This window comes from Cucumis sativus, chromosome 6, assembly GCF_000004075.3.
Source record: "Cucumis sativus cultivar 9930 chromosome 6, Cucumber_9930_V3, whole genome shotgun sequence".
Taxonomy (NCBI): domain Eukaryota; kingdom Viridiplantae; phylum Streptophyta; class Magnoliopsida; order Cucurbitales; family Cucurbitaceae; genus Cucumis; species Cucumis sativus.
In genome coordinates, this window is record NC_026660.2 from 14,659,599 (window position 1) to 14,680,415 (window position 20,817).

The following is a 20,817-nucleotide window of genomic DNA, read 5'->3' on the forward strand; positions in this document are numbered from 1 at the left end:
AAAACACTTATGAACATTAGTGATTAGACAGCACCACCACCAACAAATGTTGATTTCAAGAATCTAATACATCTCACCCAATGTGTGTTGCCAACAATCTGAATTTTGAAAAACAATGAATTCTAATTGTTTTGCTTTGGTCAAATATACTTCCCTTTTACTCTTTCTGCTTTTGCCTTCTCATGCCCACACTTCTTTCTTCTCTTTCCTTTTGATGAAAATGACTTTTGATCTAAACCAAAATACAAGAGTTAATGGAAAATGAATTGTTAACAGATTTAGCATTCACAAAGGGATATATATATATATGAAAGCATGCAAGGAAGTTTCTAAATTCTGGTTGTTCAAATAGAGACTTTCCACATTGTTACTGTTCCTTTTGTCATGATTGGGTAACTATGCTTGCTTTTAAAAAAACAACTAATTTTTGCTTTATTGTTTTCTTCTTCCATTGATTTTCAACTTTTTTTCTTTGTATATTATCGATTCCATTCATTCTTTGACGATTGCATGTTTGAGTTTGAATAGTCAACCTCGGAAAACAACTAACAATCACAATTTAGTATTAAGTTCAAGCCAAATTTTGCTTTTAAATCCACAACAATGGTTTGGCATTTGGCACTTACACCTTCTCTCTCTTGCTTGCCTTCAAAACCATTGCTTGCTTCAAAGGACACTCACACTCGCACGTCATGCCATCGGCATCGACCGACTATTTCATCATCCCCTCCAACAAACTCTCACACTCGTGCATCTAGCCACCTTTCAATCATTTATTGCAAGCACAAGAATCCAAGTGGAGGATGCAAGGATTTTCTCTGCTTCCAATGTTTGAAAACAAGGAAGAGAAACAAAAGCACAAACAAAAGAACAAGAAAGAATAGTCAACGAGAAGGAAGTGGTAAGCGATACAAGTCAAAGTGTTAATATTCATTGTTTTCAAAATCCAAGTCATGCAACATCGCTAAGGTAAATCGGGTCTTGTCTAGGAAAATAGTAACATTTATCATGATGTTGTCCTTCCTGCTTCTATATAACTGCTGCTGACGTACAAGGACTGACATCAGAACAACATGATATTACAAATGCAATAGATAACCAAGCGCCTGCCCTTTATATCAAAACACAACCACCCAAAAAATATATATAATAATAAATAAGAATGAATTAAGTTGACTTTTCAAGCTCTAAATAATGCATTCACCAAATAAATATAAATCAAACATTAAAAGATTGCAGCTGGATCCATTCTGGATGGAAGAGCTAAGCTTTTCTCTCTATACAATATAGAAGCCAACAAAAGAGTCTGCAATGAAAGGTTTACTTCGCAGAAGAGATGGTGCCGTCACCTGTTCTTCTCGTTCGAGGTTCTGGTATCGGCATCATATCCTCTGCGCAACAAACCGATACATTTGAATATAGATTGAGGAAAACAAGAGAGCCTTGTGTTCATCAATCCTCTCATTGTGGTTCATGTGAGTGTTTTGTTTGGTGTATACCAAAGGTTGATAATGTTGGGATAGTGTTAGATTTAGAGTCGTATTATACTAAAAGTTTGATTCTGAGTTTTTGCTACGGGATTTATTATTTATTTTATATAGTAATTTCGACCTTTGTTTTGTAACACAGTAGTTTTTAGTTTTTAGTTTTCAGTTTCCAGTTTTTGAAATTTATATTATTTCCTCCATGTTTCTCAACTATAATTTTCAGACATTTGAATTAATAATGAAACTCTAAAAACAAAAACCTTTGTTTCTGTTTGTTTTCAAAGCTCAACTTGATTTTTGAAGTCATTAGTAGAAGAAAACATAAAATGTAAATCAAAATGGTTACTAAACCGACCTTAAGAACCAGTGTGGCGTTGATACCCAGATTCATGACAGTAAATATGTTAAAAGGAAGATTGAGTGCAGAAAAGTGCATTTATCCTAATCTTTCCAATTAAAAATCTAGATTTTATACTAATTGAAGATAGTTCTTGGAATGTTTTTGTGCATTTCTGGCTGATACAGATAATTCATAAATGGTTGATTCCTAGATGTAAAGCCAACTTGACTGATATGAAGCAGTGAAGATTTTACGGTAATTGAAGATAGTTCTTGGAATGTTTTTGTGCATTTCTGGCTGATACAGATAGTTCATAAATGGTTGATTCCCAGATGTAAAGCCAACTTGACTGAAATGAAGCAGTGAAGATTTTATGGTAATTGAAGATAGTTCTTGGAATGTTTTTGTGCATTTCTGGCTGATACAGATAGTTCATAAATGGTTGATTACCAGATGCAAAGCCAACTTGACTGATATGAAGCAGTGAAGTGAAGTAATAGTAAGGTTCAATAATATATATTTTCTTTCTTTTGGAGATCGAAGGATTTGAATCCAACCTTTTAGTCGAGAGACGCTTAAACTAGCGGAATTATGTGAAAGTTGGCCGAGTGTCTTTGTTCTGTGCTAGTTGCAGCAATGAATCTATTTTCACATGTGACGAGGAAGTGTGGGGATTTTGAGTGGTATTGAGTTAATTGAAATGGAGTTCAAAAGTGCTTTTGAGAGAACTAGAAAATTCAAAATATAAAAAGTTGGTGGGCTGCCATAAGATGGTAGAGTTAATAGCCCTTGGATGCAAATTCAAATTCATGTCATTATGAGATATAAATTCAGAGATGTGTCATTAGAACAGTGAAACGTTTTTCTTAATTAAAAAAAATTATTAGGTGCCAATAAACCTTCAAAACAAAACAAAAAAACAAACCTTACGTATTAGGAAAGTCTCGTTCAAATTGAAACAAAGAAATAACCAAGAAAACATAAATGTGAATATATACCGGAACATAATTAAACTAAGATAGAGCTTACAATATTGACATTAAAATTAAAACTTTGAATCTATGACCAATCTACTGTCAAAAGAAAGAAAGAAAGAAGAAAATTTTTCTTGATCAATTTTGGCCTAATTGTATCTCGCCCCTAAGCAAAAGTAATTGAAATGATTCTGCACTTTTGATTGTGAAGGATGAAGGATTATAAATACACATTTATGAAAACTTGAGAAATAAAGTGTATGATGCTTCAGCTGTAACAAAAATAAACCAGATTTAACTTTACTTTATGTGAATCAAAGAAGTTCAAGCAGTTGAGTAGGCAGATTAATAATGAAAAAAGAAATCGATTGTGATTATAAAGAAATCAAGACAATCAAATCAAAGCATTCACTGAGTTGGATATAACTGATAATAGTTCAAGTAGAGATTCCATACAAATCCAAGGTAAGAACAAGTATCTAAGACATTCTAACTTTGATCTGTCAATTGTTTCACATCTGATGATATGAAGAACAGTTCACGAAATTGGGATCTGAGATAAACAAGATAGCTTCAATCTACCATGAACCTTCAGCACCAGAAGTCGGATTCTCAAAAGCAGAGTAGTTCCAGAATGTTTTCAAAGAGTAGGGTTGGGAGATTGTCACACCTTCCTCAGTTATTTTTGCAATCTGAAAATTCCAAATTCAAAATGCATGAGAATAACATCCCGCCATTCAAATCAATAATCAGTGAATAAAAACATGGGTAGTAAGTAGAAGGCAGCTGTGATCAAATAACCAACTTGGGATGTGATGGTTTAGGATGGTTGAGTGGTTTTGTTAGGGATAAGATAAAGAAAAACAAAGGGACTCTAGTAGAATGAGCCGGAAACATTAGATATTCAACTCTTTCTAATATTAAAATCTTACAAGTTTCATGAAAACCAAATGCTATAATGTTAGATGGCTATTCTCTAAGATTTGTCCATATGCACAACATGTGTACTCACAAATGTGTGAAGCAAACAAAGCAAGGATTGTAGTTCATAGAAAAATCCAAACCTGGAGCTTGTTCACAGCAGACCTATCACGGTACAAGAGTACCCTCATGCATTTCTCCAGCAATTTCACACCTTCTTCAAAAGTCAGATCCTCACGCCACTCATCACGAAGAATAGGCCGTGCAAGGTGATTGCCAAAACCAGTAGTAACATGGTTATCTTCAAAGGTTACACCTATCATATTAACCTGAATAAAAAGGAGTTTATTGTTAGCTGATGAAGCATCTAAATTGAAAATACATGCTACGAACTTATTTGAATCAATATGAAGAGAACCAAAGATCTACCGTGCCAAGATACTTTTGCCCATTCTTCACCCCACCTAGAACAAGTGCGTTCCAATATGGGTCGAACTTGTTCCGCCTGTTATACATCACTCGAGTTAAGTAGCTATGGATCTCCTTTGGCCCCAGAGCATTACCATCATCCCACATGTTATCATACAAGCTGCACCGTTCAATACAACAACAGATTTCACCCAATTTCTGAATCAAAATAGATGACAGTAAAACTACAAGCAACTGAATTCCAATCCAGAACACCATCCAATTCCCTTGTGAATACATCTATATAAAGCAGCATGAGAATAAAAGCAAAACCGTCCTAAGCTTACATGAGCTGGTCAAGATCTCGCAATAACTGCTGAAAGTCACTAATTTCACCACTAGCACCAAGAAGAGAATGCTTTCCAATAGCTTTTATTCTCTCCACACTCTTATACCGCAGTGTAGAACCATAGGAGCCTGTAGTTAGTTAAAACGCCATATAAGTAATAAAAAAACACGGGATTGCCTTATAATTTGGCCATACATACATCTAAGATTCAGAATCACATAACGAAATAAACATCATTCCAAGAAGTGTTATCCAATCAACTAACAAAAAGTGATAGACATGCTGACAGCCGTCATCAATTTTCTTACAGAGATATAATAAAATGGGAAGGATTTTCCACTAACCTCCCAAATCAGAAACCATTAAAATCCCATCTTTATATTTGATAGCAACCACGGATGTACCAGTCACATAAGGATACCTATGCAACAGAAGAAGTAGACGATTCAAAAACCTCGATCTCGCCAAACTCTATATCCCAAAATCTTAGGTCTTTAAAACCCCAAAACTCCCAGTACCAAAATACGAAACTTATAGTCTAAAACCAAAAAATACCCATGAAAGAAAACAGATAGAGAACGTACTGGGTTCTTTGAATTGGAGCTTCCGGGCAGAGAAGACCGTGGTTCGCCTGGTTGGAATCAGAGGGCTGCATTGAAAAATCAAAAGATCGATGAATGTTAGAATTGGAATGTAATGAGAAAGAGGGGGGTGGGGGTTTGGGATTTCAACTGAAGAACTTACACTCATATTCGGATCGATTAACTTTGGGAAAATGAATTGAAAACAGAATCAATGTCGAGAGTTGCAGCGAGGTTTGAGTTTTCTTTTATCGACTGCTTTAGTAGAGCTCTTCTTTTCCCTTCGCTCAAGAAATGATTATTCAGATCGTCCTCTTTTCCCCAGCTCTTGCCCTAAACGGCGTCGCTTGAAGCCTTTATTATTATTTATTGTTATTGTTGTTGCATTTTTTGCTTTTCTGTGAATTACTTTTGAGAAACTATTGTGAATATTTGGGATTCTATCCCTAATAAACATTATTCTCTTTCTTTACTAATGTTTTAAAACATCAAATTGAATTTTTAAAATTTAAAGAATTTGTTTTTCACTTTTAAAATTTACTTAGCGGAAAGAAGTCCATAAAAGATCAGAAGTCAATAGGTTTAATTGACTGTAAAGTGTTTATAAACACTTTTTTTTTACACTTTAAATATATTTTTTTCTACTTTGAAAGTTAATTCATATTAATATTTAAAAAATATATGTAAAAGTTAATACTTATGCCTAAACACTTGTAGATTTCTATCAATATTTATAAACACTTGTAGATTTCTATCAATATTTATCATTGATATTGATAGATAGTGATAAAAGTTTTATCTACTATTAATATAATATAAAATTTTGTTATATTTTATAAATATTTTCAATAATTTTATTAGTTATAATAATTTTTCAAAAATCATGAAAAAAACACCAATTTTAAAAATTAAAATAAAATAACAAACTAAAATCTTTAGTCTCTAAGCCAAGCCAATGGTTAAAGAAGCCTTTCATGAAACTCCCCAAGCCAACAGCGTGGAGATTGACAACAAAAAGTTTGACAATCTTTGTAAGTCCGTAGTACCCAAAAAAATGTAAGTTCTTCCTTAGGACCGCCCTAGATAGGAAAATAAAATACTATAGACGTATTGCAGAAGAAACTTTCAAACTTCTGTTTAAACCTAAACTGTTGTGTCTTCAGCTGCTCCAACAACGAAAGTATAGATAATCTTTTCATGAATCACAAAGTATCAAAGGATCTATGGGATAGGCTTTTGCCCCAAAATGGAGGAAACTTCGATAGAAATAGCACTACATCTTTATGTGAATCTTTGTGTAAGCTCAAACAAACAAACAAAAAGATGTCAATAGATACAATGCAGTTACAACACTCCTCTAGACGATATGGTTGGACAGAAATAATAGAAGAAATGTTAGAGAATATTTAGAAAGATTCAATTATTGTCGATCGGTCTTTGGTTAAATAGACACAACTATTGTAAAGATTACGACTCTAGTACTATCTCTCTAAACTATAGGGCATTGCTAGATCAAAGAATGGAAAGACCAACCTCTAGCCTACTCACCATCTATCAATACTTTATTATTAATATAATGCCTCTAGAGACCTTTTTTTTTTTTTTTTTTTTGAAGGTCTTATGGCTTGTTTCTTGCTTAAGAAAAAAAAAAAGAAAGCTTAGTATCTAAATATACATAAAACCTAAGGGGATTGGTAAGAATAGCACCAAAAAATCAATTTATCTATAAAAATATAACAAAAATTTCATATGAGCTATGGAGTAAATTTTGTTATATTTTGTAAATAGTTTTAATTTTTTCCAATTTTTTAAATACATCTAAATCCAATCGCTTAGAATCTATTTGTTTTGTGTTTTTTTATTTTAACTAATATTTTTTAAAAAAGTAAGAATTTTGTCTTTAAAGTTACCAAGAAAATTTGAAAATAAAAAAAAAAACTTAGAAAGGTTAAGTTGTTTTAAAAAAATAGAAAACATAAATCAATCACCAAACTTTTTTTTTTAACAAACAAAAATATAAAAACATAATTTAAGAACAAAAAACAGAAACAAACAATTGAAATAGTCATCCTATCTCCAATTAATATTGGTTCCAACCAATTTATGCAAATCAACATCAAATAAGTTGTAAGTATTCACATTTCAGGTAAAACAGAGGACGACCAAATGATCATTTTTTTAACTTCAAAAGCCATATATATTTTGAAAATTCATTGGGCTAGGGCTACAGTTTAATACCTTGAATTTAAACAGTCAAAAGGTTTAAGTATGCAAATTGAAAGTTCAATTAGAGTTATGCATATGTACTTTAATGATATGCCATATGAGACATTCAAATATGATCTCTTTCTTAACAACATATTCAATGTAAATAAAACAAATAAGTGCTACTTTAACGTTTAGATTCATTCAAATAGTTTGGTATTTATTTCCTTTATTATCTAACTAAAGAAGGAAGACAGAAGGGAGAGTGAAGCGAGAAGGGAAAAGAAGGATTTCAATCCCAAGAGACTACGAGCAACTCTTACTAGCCAAAACTGCTATTGCTACTGCTTTTAGCATCCTCAAATGCTTCCTGTCATAAAAGATCCAATGCAGCCTTAACTAGAACTAGATAGATTAGGCAAACTCCACTAATACCTTTCACGAAAGCGTATTCAAGGTCCATATGGAGTTCATTCTTCTGCTAGTGGAAAGGTTGTGCCTTTGATCTTAGGAATTGCATAGATAGAGTTTTCCCCCTTGAGGAACCTGTTAACCTAGTCTTAGAGTAGAGCGAATTTCTTTTTTCGAGTAGAGAACGGGTAGTACAAAACGCAAATAAGGTAATGTTGGAATTTATATACGAGTTTGTAAATTACATTCAATAATCTGATTACTAAATTATTTATTAGTGAAATAGAATACAATAATCTTTAATCCAATAAACTAAGGTTTTAAAGCTATTTTGTAGACTTAATTTTAGGTAGAGACATAAATGTGAATCCAATTCGAGTTCATAACCTAAATAGTCTATAGTATATGAATAAAGTTTTAGACACCTTATTTTGGTGACATTATTGACGAGACTTGTTATGTAATTAGTACAAACAATGTAACACCTTAACGTGGGGACATCCTATGTAAAAAATTTGTATAAGATTACTATTTCTTCTAATTTGATTACCTAGGTAACTTAACCTCCTTAGCTACCTATGAACTTCTGTTCACATGTGATTATTCTTAGATCTGCATAGGTGAGGGCAGCTCATAAGCACTAGTCCAATATGTCTACCATTTCAGAGGTAATACCGGGTGGATAGTTGGAGACATAGAATGCAAGATGAAATTCACTCATTAGCTCTTTAGAGTTGGGAGATACGTTATTCCCTTATGCAATGAATTAAAGTCTTGAACAATGAGCTCTACCCTCTCATTGGCTCGAGAAGAATTTAGTTTATAGGTAACCTTAAACTAGTTGTTCATTAGAAAATCAGTGGTACTTAAGGAACAATAAGTAATCTTAAGGGTAAAACAATAAATCATGGTTATATCATGTGAACATAAATATATCTATAGTGAGGAGAGTGCAACTACAATACTTGGAATGAGAATAGGGTGATCGAAAATTCGAATAGTTTAAAATTATGTTAGTGAGTTAATCTCTAATTGTTAGAGCTCATGATCTATAAGGCCTTCTACAAGCTCATTATGGTAATAAAATTTAGATTGGAATTAATTTTTAACCATTTTTTAGAAATAAAAGATATTTAAATATTAAAAAAAAGTCGAATAGAGACTCAATTAATTCAATTGGATTCATCTAGATTTAATTTATTATTATTATTGATTAATTAGATTAATTAAATGTTGAATAATAAAATAATTAGAAAATTATTTCATTGAAAATCAAATTTTAAAACAAATTGAATTTCTCCTTCAAAGATGATATTTTACCACTTCTTCCACCGTTTTTCAATTGTGAGGTGTCATGCTACTGCAAATCTATTCTGATGAGATTGATGGATAATTTTGAAGTTTTTTTTTAATATTTATATTCTCATTTTTTCTAAAAAAAACTCGTTAAATCGATCATCAATTTGACTCCACAATTGCGTTTCATGATAGGTTATAACATGAAATCAACAAAAATGATCAAGCATGGAACAAGAATTTTGAACTAAAAAATTATTGTTCTTGAAATGGTTACTTGATACACATGAATAATAACAAATAAGGACAAAATATATTTTTGGTGTTGGGCATTGGAAGTTATATCTATTTGGAGTTTGAAAATAAATGATTTGGCGTGTTTTATTAATTTAATAATATTGATTTGAATGAGTTGGACTTCTTTTCTTTTCCAATATTCTTCAACGCTCCTCCACCAAGAGGTGTAGGAGAGGACGGACCTGCCAATAAGGTGTAAACGATATGCACCGCCAGAGAATGGAAGTTGAAAACGAGATAGGAGGGAATGAAGAAACATTCAATTTGGCCATTGCAAGTTTAGAAGGAAAAAGGAGGAATGCTTTTTTGTAATAGAAAAAACAAATGAATTAAATGAAAAGAAGATAAAATTCAATTTATAAATTAATATTATATGGTAATAATTGCGATGAGATGAGATGATGCTGAGTCATATCCAAATCCAATAAAAGAAGAGGTTTCCATACCCTGTGGTTATCACTACATGAGCTCGGAGTCCAATTGGACGATATCTAGCTTTTTTTTACTTCCTCTTCCACCAATCATAACTCCCCACGTTTCACCCTTTTCTAATTTTACCCCAAAAACACTTCCGCCCTATTTACGTAAACTCCTTCTCTACTTCCAACTATTTATATAAAAACGGCACCTAATAAATGTGTAACTTTCGAATTATATTCCCCGTTTCTCTTCTATACTTCTCTTTGTTTTTGTTCAACCAAATTTCTTTGTTAAGAAGATGCAGAAGCTCTTTGCTGCAACAACTGCTTGTGCTTCGATTCTTCGGACACACAGACATTCTGCTTCTTTCTCTTCTGCCTTGCTTTTTGATGATACTCAATTACAGGTATCGCTTTATTGTTTGTTAATCACGGTGGAATGGGACTTGTTGGATTTCGTTCTCGATGCCTTTGTATTTTGGATTTTTCTCGGTTAACTTACTTTGGACAATCTTCATTTTACCTTTGATTAGTATGTTTTGTTTGTGGATGGTTGGATTGTTTTGGATCATTTTTGGTTTTCATGAAGCCTTATTTATATAATGTTATTGGAATTTTTAGTTTCTCTTTAGTTTTTTTTTTTTTTTTTTTAAAGAATTGATTAATTAATTGCAGTTTAAAGAAAGTGTTAAACAATTTGCTCAAGATAACATTGCTCCCCATGCCGCGAAAATTGATCAAACCAACACTTTTCCAAAGGTCAGTTCAGTTGGATATCCTTCTCTGTATGTTTAATGGGTTGCTCTATGATTTGACTAAAATGTATCGTGTTGTAGGATGTTAACTTATGGAAGCTCATGGGGGACTTCCATCTCCATGGAATTACAGCACCAGGTACAGGGTTAGAAATCTAGTTTCGATGCTTCCCTCGTTTTCTCTTATTTGGAGGGGTTCCATGCCTTGAAATTTGTATTTATATTCTCTTTATCAATGAATTTTCATTTTTCCGCTTCTAGTTTTTCTTTAATTGTGCTTTTACAGTCCATTGTATCCTGAACCTGAGAGTTAAATTTGATTAAGATATTTGACACATGGTAAGTGCCTCCTTATATTAGATGAACATTGAGATGATTATATATATTATTGCATTTGTGTCTCATTCTTTCAAGATATTTTGAAACTGAATTGTTGGTTGTCTTGTAGAGGAATATGGAGGACTTGGTCTTGGGTACTTGTATCACTGTATGGCAATGGAAGAAATAAGCCGCGCTTCTGGGTCTGTTGCACTCTCCTTTGGTGCACATTCTAACCTGTGCATCAATCAGCTGGTAAAGTGAAGTATGATTACACATTTTGTTTGTGATGTCTTATCATGATTATATATTGTCTTAGACAATATGGACTCCATTTGTTATCTTAATCATATATTTTCTTCTTCAGGTGAGGAATGGAAACCCAACTCAAAAAGAGAAGTACTTGCCTAAGGTTTTATGCATTTCTGCTTACACTCATTGTTCCCAATTTCCCTAAGAATGTGTTAGACCTCCAATATTATTTCAGTACAGGAGGAGAGGAAATAAAAAGTAACACGTGAGGGTGAGGCACATGTGAGTGATGGGTTGGTTAGGCATATAAATAAGTTTGTTAAGGGCGGGAGAGGGTATTGAGTATTTTGGTTATTTGAATTTTTCTGTTATTCCTTGAGAGAGAGGGAAACAGAGGTTGGTTACTTTTCTGTTATTTCATTCAATAATATTGAATTCCTATACACTTGCTACGAGTTCCATCAAATTGGTATCAGAGCCATCGATTCAGGGCAAGAAAGAAGAAGATGGTACAGACCAGAATGGAGGACAAAATGGAAACGTTTGATCAAGAGATTCAAGGAATCAAAAAAGAGATCGGGAAATTACCAGCGATAGAGAAAGCATTGAACGATTTAGTGAAAGGATTGGAGAGACAGAATCAAATGATGATATGATTCATGGAATCGGCCACCCAGGAGAGATCCACGATGAACGAAAAGATTACAGAGCTGTTGATACGGAGTACTCCGATGAAGAACAACGATGACGGCGAAGGATCTTCCATTCGCAAAAACAAACCCTAAACCCTAAACCCTAAATAAAAACGAATGAGGACGCTAATGGCGATCGCAACAAATTCAAGAAGGTGGAGATGCCAATCTTCAATGGAGACGATCCGAATTTGTGGTTGTTTCGCGCTGAAAGGTATTTTCAAATTCATAAACTGACTGATTTCGAAAAGATGACTGTGGCAATAATTAGCTTCGAAGGAACTGCGCTGAACTGGTATCGGTCTCATGAAGAGCGAGATAAATTCGTCGATTGGGTGAACTTAAAAGAAAGAGTGTTGGTCCGATTTCGATCAACAAGGGAAGGTTCTTTGTACGGGCGGTTCTTGCGCATTCAACATACAACTACGGTGGAAGAATACCGAAATCTGTTTGATAAACTAGTCGCACCTCTGTCGGATCTGGCCGATAAAGTGGTAGAAGAGACGTTCTTGTCAGGATTGAAGCCATGGATACAGGCTGAGATGGATTTATGTGAACCTTAAGGATTATCACAAATGATGATAATCGCGCAGAAGGTAGAAAACAGAGAAGATATTAGAAGAGAAGCGAACCTTCCTGGTTATTCGGGAGCGAAACTGAGTAATTCTGGAAGTGGAAACAAAACCAGCACATTTGGGAATTCTGGAGAAAGTAAGGGAAATTGGAACTGGCCGATGAGAACCATCACGTTGAGAGGAACGGCTGGCGAAGAGGTACGGGAAACAGGTCCAACGAAAAGATTATCTGATGCCAAATTTCAATCACGAAAGGAGAAGGGACTCTGTTTTCGGTGTAATGAGAAATATTCTCATGATCACAAGTGTAAGATGAAGGAACAGAGAGAGTTACGTATGCTGGTAGTAATGGGGGATAATGAGGAATATGAAATCATTGAAGAAGAGGAGGTAGAACAGAAAGAGTTGAATGTGGCTGAAGTTATCCAAGAAGAGCAGGCTGTGGTGGAGTTGTCGATAAACTCAGTAGTGGGATTATCTAATCCAGGAACTATGAAGGTGAAAGGAAAATTACTAGGAAAGGAGATCATTGTGTTAATAGATTGCGGAGCAACACATAACTTCATTTCAGAAAGTTTAGTTGAGGAATTGCAGATAAGCACGAAGAGTACTACAAATTATGGAGTCATATTAGGCTCTGGAACGGCTATAAAAGGGAAGGGAGTTTGTGAAGCCATTGAAATGATGATTGGAGAATGGTGAGTGACTGATGATTTTTTGCCGCTGGAGCTAGGAGGCGTGGATGCAATATTGGGAATGCAATGATTATACTCTCTTGGTATAACTGAAGTAGATTGGAAAAACTTAATTCTGACTTTTACTCACCACGGAGAGAAGGTTGTTATAAGGGGAGATCCAAGTCTAACAAAGGCAAGAGTCAGTTTAAAAGCCCTTGTGAAATCTTGGGGAGATAGGATCAAGGGTTCTTGGTCGAATGCAAAGCCTTAGAAAGAAGGGAATCTTTAGAAGTGGATGATACGTTTGATGAAGTCTTGACTGTAGAAGAGTCAGTGGCAGTAGTGTTGAAAAGCTTCGAAGATGTCTTTGATTGGCCCGAAACCTTACCACCACGAAGAGTGATAGAACACCAAATTCATCTAAAGAAGGGAACTGATCCAATGAATGTACGACCTTATAGGTATGCATATCAACAAAAGACAGAAATGGAGAGACTGGTGGAAGGAATGCTGGCATCGGGAGTAATACGGCCGAGCACAAGTCCCTATTCCAGTCCAGTATTATTGGTGAGAAAGAAAGATGGAAGCTAGCGTTTTTGTGTGGATTACAGGGCTCTGAATAATGTAACCGTACCAGATAAGTTTCTAATCCCAGTGATTAAGGAGTTGTTTGATGAGTTGAATGGGGCTACAATTTTCTCGAAGATTGATCTAAAATCAGGGTACCATCAAATTAGGATGAGTATTGATGACATTGAAAACACAGCATTCAGAACTCATGAGGGTCATTATGAGTTTATGGTTATGCCGTTTGGGTTGACCAATGCACCATCCACTTTTCAATCATTGATGAATACTATATTCAGGCCATACCTGAGAAAGTTCGTTTTAGTGTTCTTTTATGACATTTTGATCTATAGCAAGGGGTTGAAAAATCATTTGAATCATTTGAGAGCAATATTGGAAGTGTTGAGGAAGAATGAACTTTATGCAAACAGGAAGAAATGTAATTTTGCTCAGTCTCGTGTAGACTACTTAGGACATATTATTTCAGGAGATGGAGTTGAGGTGGATCCTGAAAAGATCAGAGCTATAAAGGAGTGGCCCGTTCCTGTTAACGTGAGGGAAGTCAGGGGGTTTCTTGGTCTGACAGGGTATTATCGCAAATTTGTCCAGAATTATGGGACAATTGCAGCCCCATTGACACAGTTATTGAAGATAGGAGGATTTAAGTTGACAGAGGAGGCTCAAGAAGCGTTCAATAGGCTGAAACAAGCCATGATGACGCTTCTGGTATTAGCTCTGCCTGATTTCAATGTGTCTTTTGAAATAGAGACTGATGCTTCTGGATTCGGATTGGGGGCTGTATTAATCCAGAACCAACGTCCAATTGCATATTATAGCCATACATTGGCAGTAAGGGATAGAGTAAAACCCATATACGAGAGAGAGTTAGTGGCAGTGCAAAGGTGGCGTCCATATTTGTTGGGGAAGAGTTTTTTAGTCAAAATTGATCAACGCTCTTTGAAGTTTCTGCTGGAACAGAGAGTTATACAACCTCAATACCAGAAATGGATATCCAAACTTCTGGGATATTCCTTCGAGGTGGTGTATAAACCGGGGTTGGAAAATAAAGCCGCAAATGCATTGTCCAGAGTACCATCAACAGTACAATTGAATCAATTGACAGCTCCTAAGATGATCGATATCGAAGTCATCAAGGCAGAAGTGGCGCAAGATGAGAAGTTGAAGAATATTATGCAGAAGCTAAGCGAGACAGAAGGGTTGGAGGAAGGAAGGTATTCAATTAAACAGGGTATGCTGATGTACAAAGATCGAATAGAGTTATCTAAAACTTCTAAATTGATTCCAACCATCTTACACACTTATCATGACTCGGTTTTTGGAGGTCACTCGGGATTCTTAAGAACGTATAAAAGGATGGCTGCAGAGTTACATTGGGAAGGAATGAAGCGGGATGTGAAGAAGTATTACGAAGAGTGCATGATTTGTCAAAGAAATAAGATTTTGGCGCTATCACCAGCTGGACTATTAACACCGTTAGAGGTACTCGGTCGTGTGTGGGAGGATAATTCAATGGATTTTGTGGAAGGGTTACCTAAAGCAGCAGGATATGAAGTGTTATTTGTAGTGGTTGATCGGTTCAGTAAATATGGGCATTTCATACCTATGAAACATCCATATACAGCAAAGACGGTAGCTGAAATATTTGTGAAGGAGGTCGTTCGACTTCATGGATATCCTAAATCCATTGTTTCGGATAGAGACAAGGTGTTCTTAAGTCACTTTTGGAGGGAATTATTTCGCGTGGCAGGAACGAAGTTGAACCACAGTACAGCGTATCATCCACAAACGGATGGTCAATCAGAAGTGGTTAACCGTGGAGTAGAGACATTCTTACTTTGCTTTTGTGGGGAAAAGCCAAAGGAATGGGTTAAATGGATACCGTGGGCAGAATATTGGTATAACACCACGTATCAGTGTGCACTTGGAGTCACACCGTTTCAGGTTGTATACGGACGTTTACCACCTCCTTTGATATACTATGGGGAGAGGGACACTACTAACTCCATGTTAGATGAACAGCTGAAAGAACGAGATGTGGTGTTAGGAGCCTTACGTGAACATTTGAGAGTTGCACAGGACAAAATGAAGAAATATGCCGATACCAAAAGAAGAGAGGTTCATTACCAGGTCGGGGATTTGGTATTATTGAAGATAAGACCATATCGACAAGTGACGGTCAGAAGAAAAAGAAATGAAAAACTTTCTCCTAAGTTCTTTGGGCCGTACAAGGTGATAGCTAAAATTGGTACAGTGGCTTACAAGCTAGAATTACCAGAGAACTCTACCATACACCCGGTATTTCATGTATCTCAGCTCAAGAAAGTATTAGGAGAGCACAAGGAAGATAGGAATGATGTTCCCTGTTTAACGGAAAATCATGAATGGAGAGAGATTCCCGAGGAGGTTTATAGTTATTCCAAAAACAAAGCGGGAGAATGGGAGGTGTTAGTTCAGTGGGAGGGTCTTCCACAACATGAGGCTACTTGGGAGTTATATGAGGATTTGAAGCAGCGTTTTCCAGATTTTCACCTTGAGGACAAGGTGAATTTGGAGAAGGAGAGTAATGTTAGACCTCCAATATTATTTCAGTACAGGAGGAGAGGAAATAAAAAGTAACACGTGAGGGTGAGGCACGTGTGAGTGATGGGTTGGTTAGCCATATAAATAAGTTTGTTAAGGGCGGGAGAGGGTATTGAGCATTTTGGTTATTTGAATCTTTCTGTTATTCCTTGAGAGAGAGGGAAACAGAGATTGGCTACTTTTCTGTTATTTCATTCAATAATATTGAATTCCTATACACTTGCTACGAGTTCCATCAGAATGTTCATGTTATAATGTTTACCTAACTGCAGACAGAAATGTCATACTTCATTTTCTTTGGTCATAGCCATATGGCATTGTCATACCAGATAATTTCTGTTTTTTCATCTGTGGAAATAAATTTTGTCATCCCTTAACGATTTTTAACTGAAGAATATAATTTGTCTTTCATGCGTTCTCATTCTCTATTTCCTTCTCATTGCTCCTTTTTTTTTTTCTATTGAAGTAATTCTTTTTGGCTACTAACTTAACTATATCTTTGTTAATAAGCTTATTAAAGGCGAGCATGTGGGAGCTCTTGCAATGAGTGAACCCAATGGTAACTTCAGTGAACTTTTGTTTTTCATGTATGCATATAAAGGGCGATCTTCAAAAGGACTAACAATATTTTCATCCTTGATAATGCACTTCCTACTTTCAGCTGGGTCGGATGTTGTGAGCATGAAATGTAAAGCTGACCGGGTGGATGGTGGATATATCATTAATGGAAACAAAATGTGGTGTACAAATGGTCCAACTGCTCAAACATTGGTATTTTTTGTTTCAAATTTTCTAAACGTGTTAAAAAGAAATTCCTCTCTGTTTCTGGTTAGCATGTATTTGTGTGTCACCTAAGGAAAGATGTATCTGTAGATAATGCACATTGCCTGAAACTTTTTCACTGTTGCTATTTGGTGAGAAGAGAACTTTACTTTTTTCAGAATTCAGGGGTTTATCATGAAAAACTTTGAACTTGTTCACTTCCATGTTATACTCATGGTGAAAGTATTTGGCTTATATGGAAACCTTGTTTTGATTTGTTATATGCTTGTTACAAATAGTGTCTTAAACTTAGTCATTCGTTGTTATAGTATGTTAGTATGAACCACCTACATTTCCAGTGAAATAGAGACCTTTCCCTACAATTATCCTGGTGAAAGCTGATTTTTTGTGTGTAAACAATAAAGCAACAAACTAAATGGTGAGTTATGCCGTGGTTTTATGTTTTTATGTTATGTCTTGTCATTTAATGTGGGAGGGAACAAGTAGGTTGAGGGAGTAACATTCTATAGTACCAGGTCAGGTTTAGCAGTTTTTCTTCCACCTTAAAATCTTAAAAGCATGTAGGTTGAACAATTCATGTTGCTGAAAAGTGTTTTCCTTGCATATTTCATTAACCCTGAGCCAATTTACACAATTGCAACAGGTTGTGTATGCAAAAACGAATCCAAATGCTGGCTCAAAGGGAATTACCGCATTTATCATTGAGAAAGGAATGCCCGGGTATTTAAAAATCTGTTGGTCTGGTTCATGCAAGTAACGGAGTTTTCTGTTCAGTTTCTCTAGGATGCAGTAGTGTAGCAAATTTTGAAACTGTAATCATAAAATACCCCTAAGCTTCTGATTCCAAGTTCATTTAGAACCTTCCAACGTTCCTCATACTTGATTCTTATATCGGCTGCTTCTATGTTTCTCAGATTCAGTACTGCCCAGAAATTAGACAAACTTGGGATGCGAGGAAGTGATACGTGAGTCTAATGTGCATGGAATTTCAAATTTTTAAAATAAGCACAAAATTTTCTTTTCTCTTCCACTCATGTTGGCAATGGATTCCACAGATGTGAGCTTGTCTTTGAAAATTGCTTTGTTCCTGAAGAAAATGTGCTTGGACAAGAAGGAAAAGGTATACTGCTGATGTAATCTTGGTATTCGTTCATGCATTAAGTAAATAGTTATATTTTTTTATAATTTATCTCAGTAAGATCATTTCAATAAGGTCCGATGCACAATTGATGAGGTATTTAATGGCGGCAGATTTCAATGCATGGTTTCTGGTTTAGGGTCCTGCCTAATTGATTAATCTGTCTGGTATTCTCAGCCATTCCACAAAAGAAAACAAAATATTCTGTGATCCTACCGTTAGGAGTCTTTGGACAAAGACATTCATATTTGTTGTGTAGGTAAGGGTAATTTTCTGACCAAATGTTGTGGCCGCTAAATGTGATGTCTCCAAGAATTAAGAGTAAACTCCAATGGCATCTCATAGGAGAATTTTAGAATTATTTTTTAATCTCAATGGAAAAAATGGAAGGGATTAGACGAGGGTCAGTAATTTGATGTGCTGAAATTTTTACTTAATACTTAGTACCAGCATCGGCCCTTTCATGTCTGGTTTGGGTTTAATGTAAGGGGATTACTTTGGCACCGTCAACCACCATGGGTTGGCCTCTTGGTCTATTGGCCATAAAAAATCCTTGAAGAAATGTGTTCAAATCATGTTTACCTGCTCAAAATTTAATATATCCCTCTATTTATCTTGGTGACCAGATATAGTAGGGTGAGACATAGTTCTGTGTGAATAATCTAGCAAGTCAATCTAAACAATTTAGAAGATAATAATAATAATAATAATAATAATAATAATAATAATAATAATAATAATAATAATTTTAAAAAAAGATAAGAAAAGTTTTGTTGTTTGTGGTTGAGTTCAACAACACATCCAGGTTTAAGATTCAAAGCTTTGACCTCTTGGTCAAGTATATATTTTAAGCATTTGAGTTATATATTCATGTTGGTGATAATTAGAAATATAAATGTGATTAAACGCTACTTCATCTTGTTTGCAGCCATATTGGACGAGAACCAAATTATTATCATCTTCATACTAATCATTATCTAAATGACGTAATGTACAATGTTTTCTTTCAGGAGTTTATGTTATGATGTCTGGGTTAGATTTGGAGAGGCTTGTTTTGGCTGCTGGTCCCCTAGGTCTTATGCAAGCATGCCTTGATGCTGTTCTTCCTTACGTTAAACAAAGAGAGCAGTTTGGTCGTCCAATTGGGGAATTCCAGTTTATACAGGTTCTATCACTGAGAGTATCTTCACATATACATAGCTCATAGTTCCTTTAAAATTACTCAACTATCTGCTATTCCAGGGAAAACTTGCTGATATGTATACATCTTTACAATCATCAAGGTGAGAGATTCTGAAGTAATCATGTTTGTCTTTCACTTTTTTGTTCTCATGTTAACTTTCTCTCTCCCTCTCCACAGGGCCTACGTTTATTCTGTTGCTAGGGACTGTGACAACGGAAAAGTTGATCCCAAGGTTTGAAGGACATCTAAAGCTTTTTTCTGTTGCTTCTAGTTTATGCTTTTGATCCATTTTTTCTTATTCCATGGCCATGAGAGCATTTGGTCAAGGGAACGAGATTGTGGTTCGATGTCGCAACTTAAAATCCTTCAAATATTCACCCCATGTGGTTTTGTTTCCAGGATTGTGCTGGAGTAATATTATGTGCAGCAGAAAGAGCAACGCAAGTTGCTCTGCAGGTAAAATTTGTGTTCTCAAAAACATTTTCTTTTTCTCCAATAGAAACATATAGCTTCTATCATTCTATGTTCCATGCCGTAGCTGAACCTTGTGAAAAAGAAAGTAGCAAACTACAATTTGATAGGGAAATATTTATGAAACTATTTTGTGAAAAACAAATTGATGTCATTTATGCATTTTGTTACATCACATTATATACATGTGGAAATCATTCATTTTCATTTCACATTCAATCTTGCAGGCCATACAATGTTTAGGCGGCAACGGTTACGTTAACGAGTACGTAACGGGTCGACTACTCCGAGATGCAAAACTATATGAAATAGGTGCAGGTACTAGTGAAGTGAGAAGGATGATCATCGGTCGCTCACTGTTCAAAGAGCAATAGGTGACAGACTTTTACTCTCAATTGGTTTGCTTGGCTCATAGAGAACATCCCACGATCAAAGTTAACGATACTCAACACTCAGTAACTCATAAGAAGCAAATGTGAGTTGATGGTTGAGGTCTTTATCTACAATGTGTAATTTTAAGGGAACATTGTTCAAAATTGTCATCATAAAATAATAATTGCATTAATAAAAGAAACAAATGTCATTCAAATCAGGGATAGGGTGCTAATTTTGCTTCACTTTTCAAGTCTTTTGTTTTAAATTGACTGAATTTACATCAGGGCACTTATATGACTTGTCAAATCAACCAACAAATTCAATTGTCTTTACTATTATTAGTATTCCTTTCTTGAAGTTGATTCAAATTCTATTACATTATACTATACTAAAAAGATGTAATTATATATGTATAATTTATGGGTTTGTATCAATCACTGTAGAGGTTGTATCAATATGAATTTCAAACTAAGAATGTTACTAATTTAGATTACTGTGTCAAATTTTATAAATGTATTCCAATAAAATGAAATCGAGAGTTTAAATTAATCTAATTATTTAAGTTTAAAGTTCTCATTTTCCTCTCTCACCTTTGTTTTCCTTTCAGTGGATTGGCCATTTTGTTTTAATTATGCAAATGAAAACCTGGATTTTTATATTTTTCGAAGTTTTTGTTTCAAAATTCTCATTGGCTAGCCAATATTTAGAGAATATTTTAATCAAAATGTTAATTTATCATTTT

General features: G+C 34.9%; 2 protein-coding genes and 1 long non-coding RNA gene across 4 annotated transcripts; 2 read left to right on the forward strand and 1 right to left on the reverse strand.

Moving 5' to 3' along the window:
- Positions 1-535: 535 nt before the first annotated feature.
- LOC116404786 lies at positions 536-2,685 on the forward strand. 2 transcript variants are annotated; one of them, XR_004217861.1, is made up of 2 exons: positions 536-1,475; positions 2,013-2,685. It is a non-coding gene; the product is annotated as an uncharacterized LOC116404786 (long non-coding RNA). The 2 variants fall into 2 exon arrangements; XR_004217862.1 differs by having other exon boundaries at positions 538-1,475; positions 2,039-2,685.
- A 465-nt stretch (positions 2,686-3,150) lies between these two features.
- LOC101212741 (proteasome subunit beta type-4) lies at positions 3,151-5,418 on the reverse strand. Its single transcript, XM_004149498.3, has 7 exons — positions 5,224-5,418; positions 5,064-5,128; positions 4,824-4,900; positions 4,478-4,607; positions 4,152-4,311; positions 3,866-4,051; positions 3,151-3,493 (listed from the first exon to the last, which is right to left on the reverse strand). The coding sequence occupies exons 1-7, from the start codon at positions 5,227-5,229 to the stop codon at positions 3,380-3,382; spliced, it is 738 nt and encodes a 245-aa protein (XP_004149546.1). The 5' UTR covers positions 5,230-5,418; the 3' UTR covers positions 3,151-3,379.
- Positions 5,419-9,891: 4,473 nt separating this feature from the next.
- Positions 9,892-20,407, forward strand: LOC101216988 (isovaleryl-CoA dehydrogenase, mitochondrial). Its single transcript, XM_011658914.2, has 15 exons — positions 9,892-10,095; positions 10,364-10,447; positions 10,525-10,582; positions 10,892-11,016; positions 11,129-11,173; positions 16,636-16,684; positions 16,787-16,896; positions 17,552-17,628; positions 17,823-17,873; positions 17,964-18,028; positions 19,057-19,211; positions 19,289-19,329; positions 19,407-19,461; positions 19,629-19,685; positions 19,928-20,407. The coding sequence occupies exons 1-15, from the start codon at positions 9,988-9,990 to the stop codon at positions 20,072-20,074; spliced, it is 1,227 nt and encodes a 408-aa protein (XP_011657216.1). The 5' UTR covers positions 9,892-9,987; the 3' UTR covers positions 20,075-20,407.
- Positions 20,408-20,817: the final 410 nt, after the last annotated feature.

Coding starts and splice junctions, on each gene's coding strand:
- LOC101212741 (XM_004149498.3), bottom strand. Junction 4,052..4,151: donor GGCAAAAGTATCTTGGCACG/GTAGATCTTTGG, acceptor CTTTTTATTCAG/GTTAATATGATAGGTGTAAC. Junction 3,494..3,865: donor CTGCTGTGAACAAGCTCCAG/GTTTGGATTTTT, acceptor TGGAATTTTCAG/ATTGCAAAAATAACTGAGGA.
- LOC101216988 (XM_011658914.2), top strand. CDS start 9,988: ATGCAGAAGCTCTTTGCTGCAACAACTGCTTGTGCTTCGATTCTTCGG. Junction 16,685..16,786: donor TGCAATGAGTGAACCCAATG/GTAACTTCAGTG, acceptor TCCTACTTTCAG/CTGGGTCGGATGTTGTGAGC. Junction 19,212..19,288: donor GGGAATTCCAGTTTATACAG/GTTCTATCACTG, acceptor CTGCTATTCCAG/GGAAAACTTGCTGATATGTA.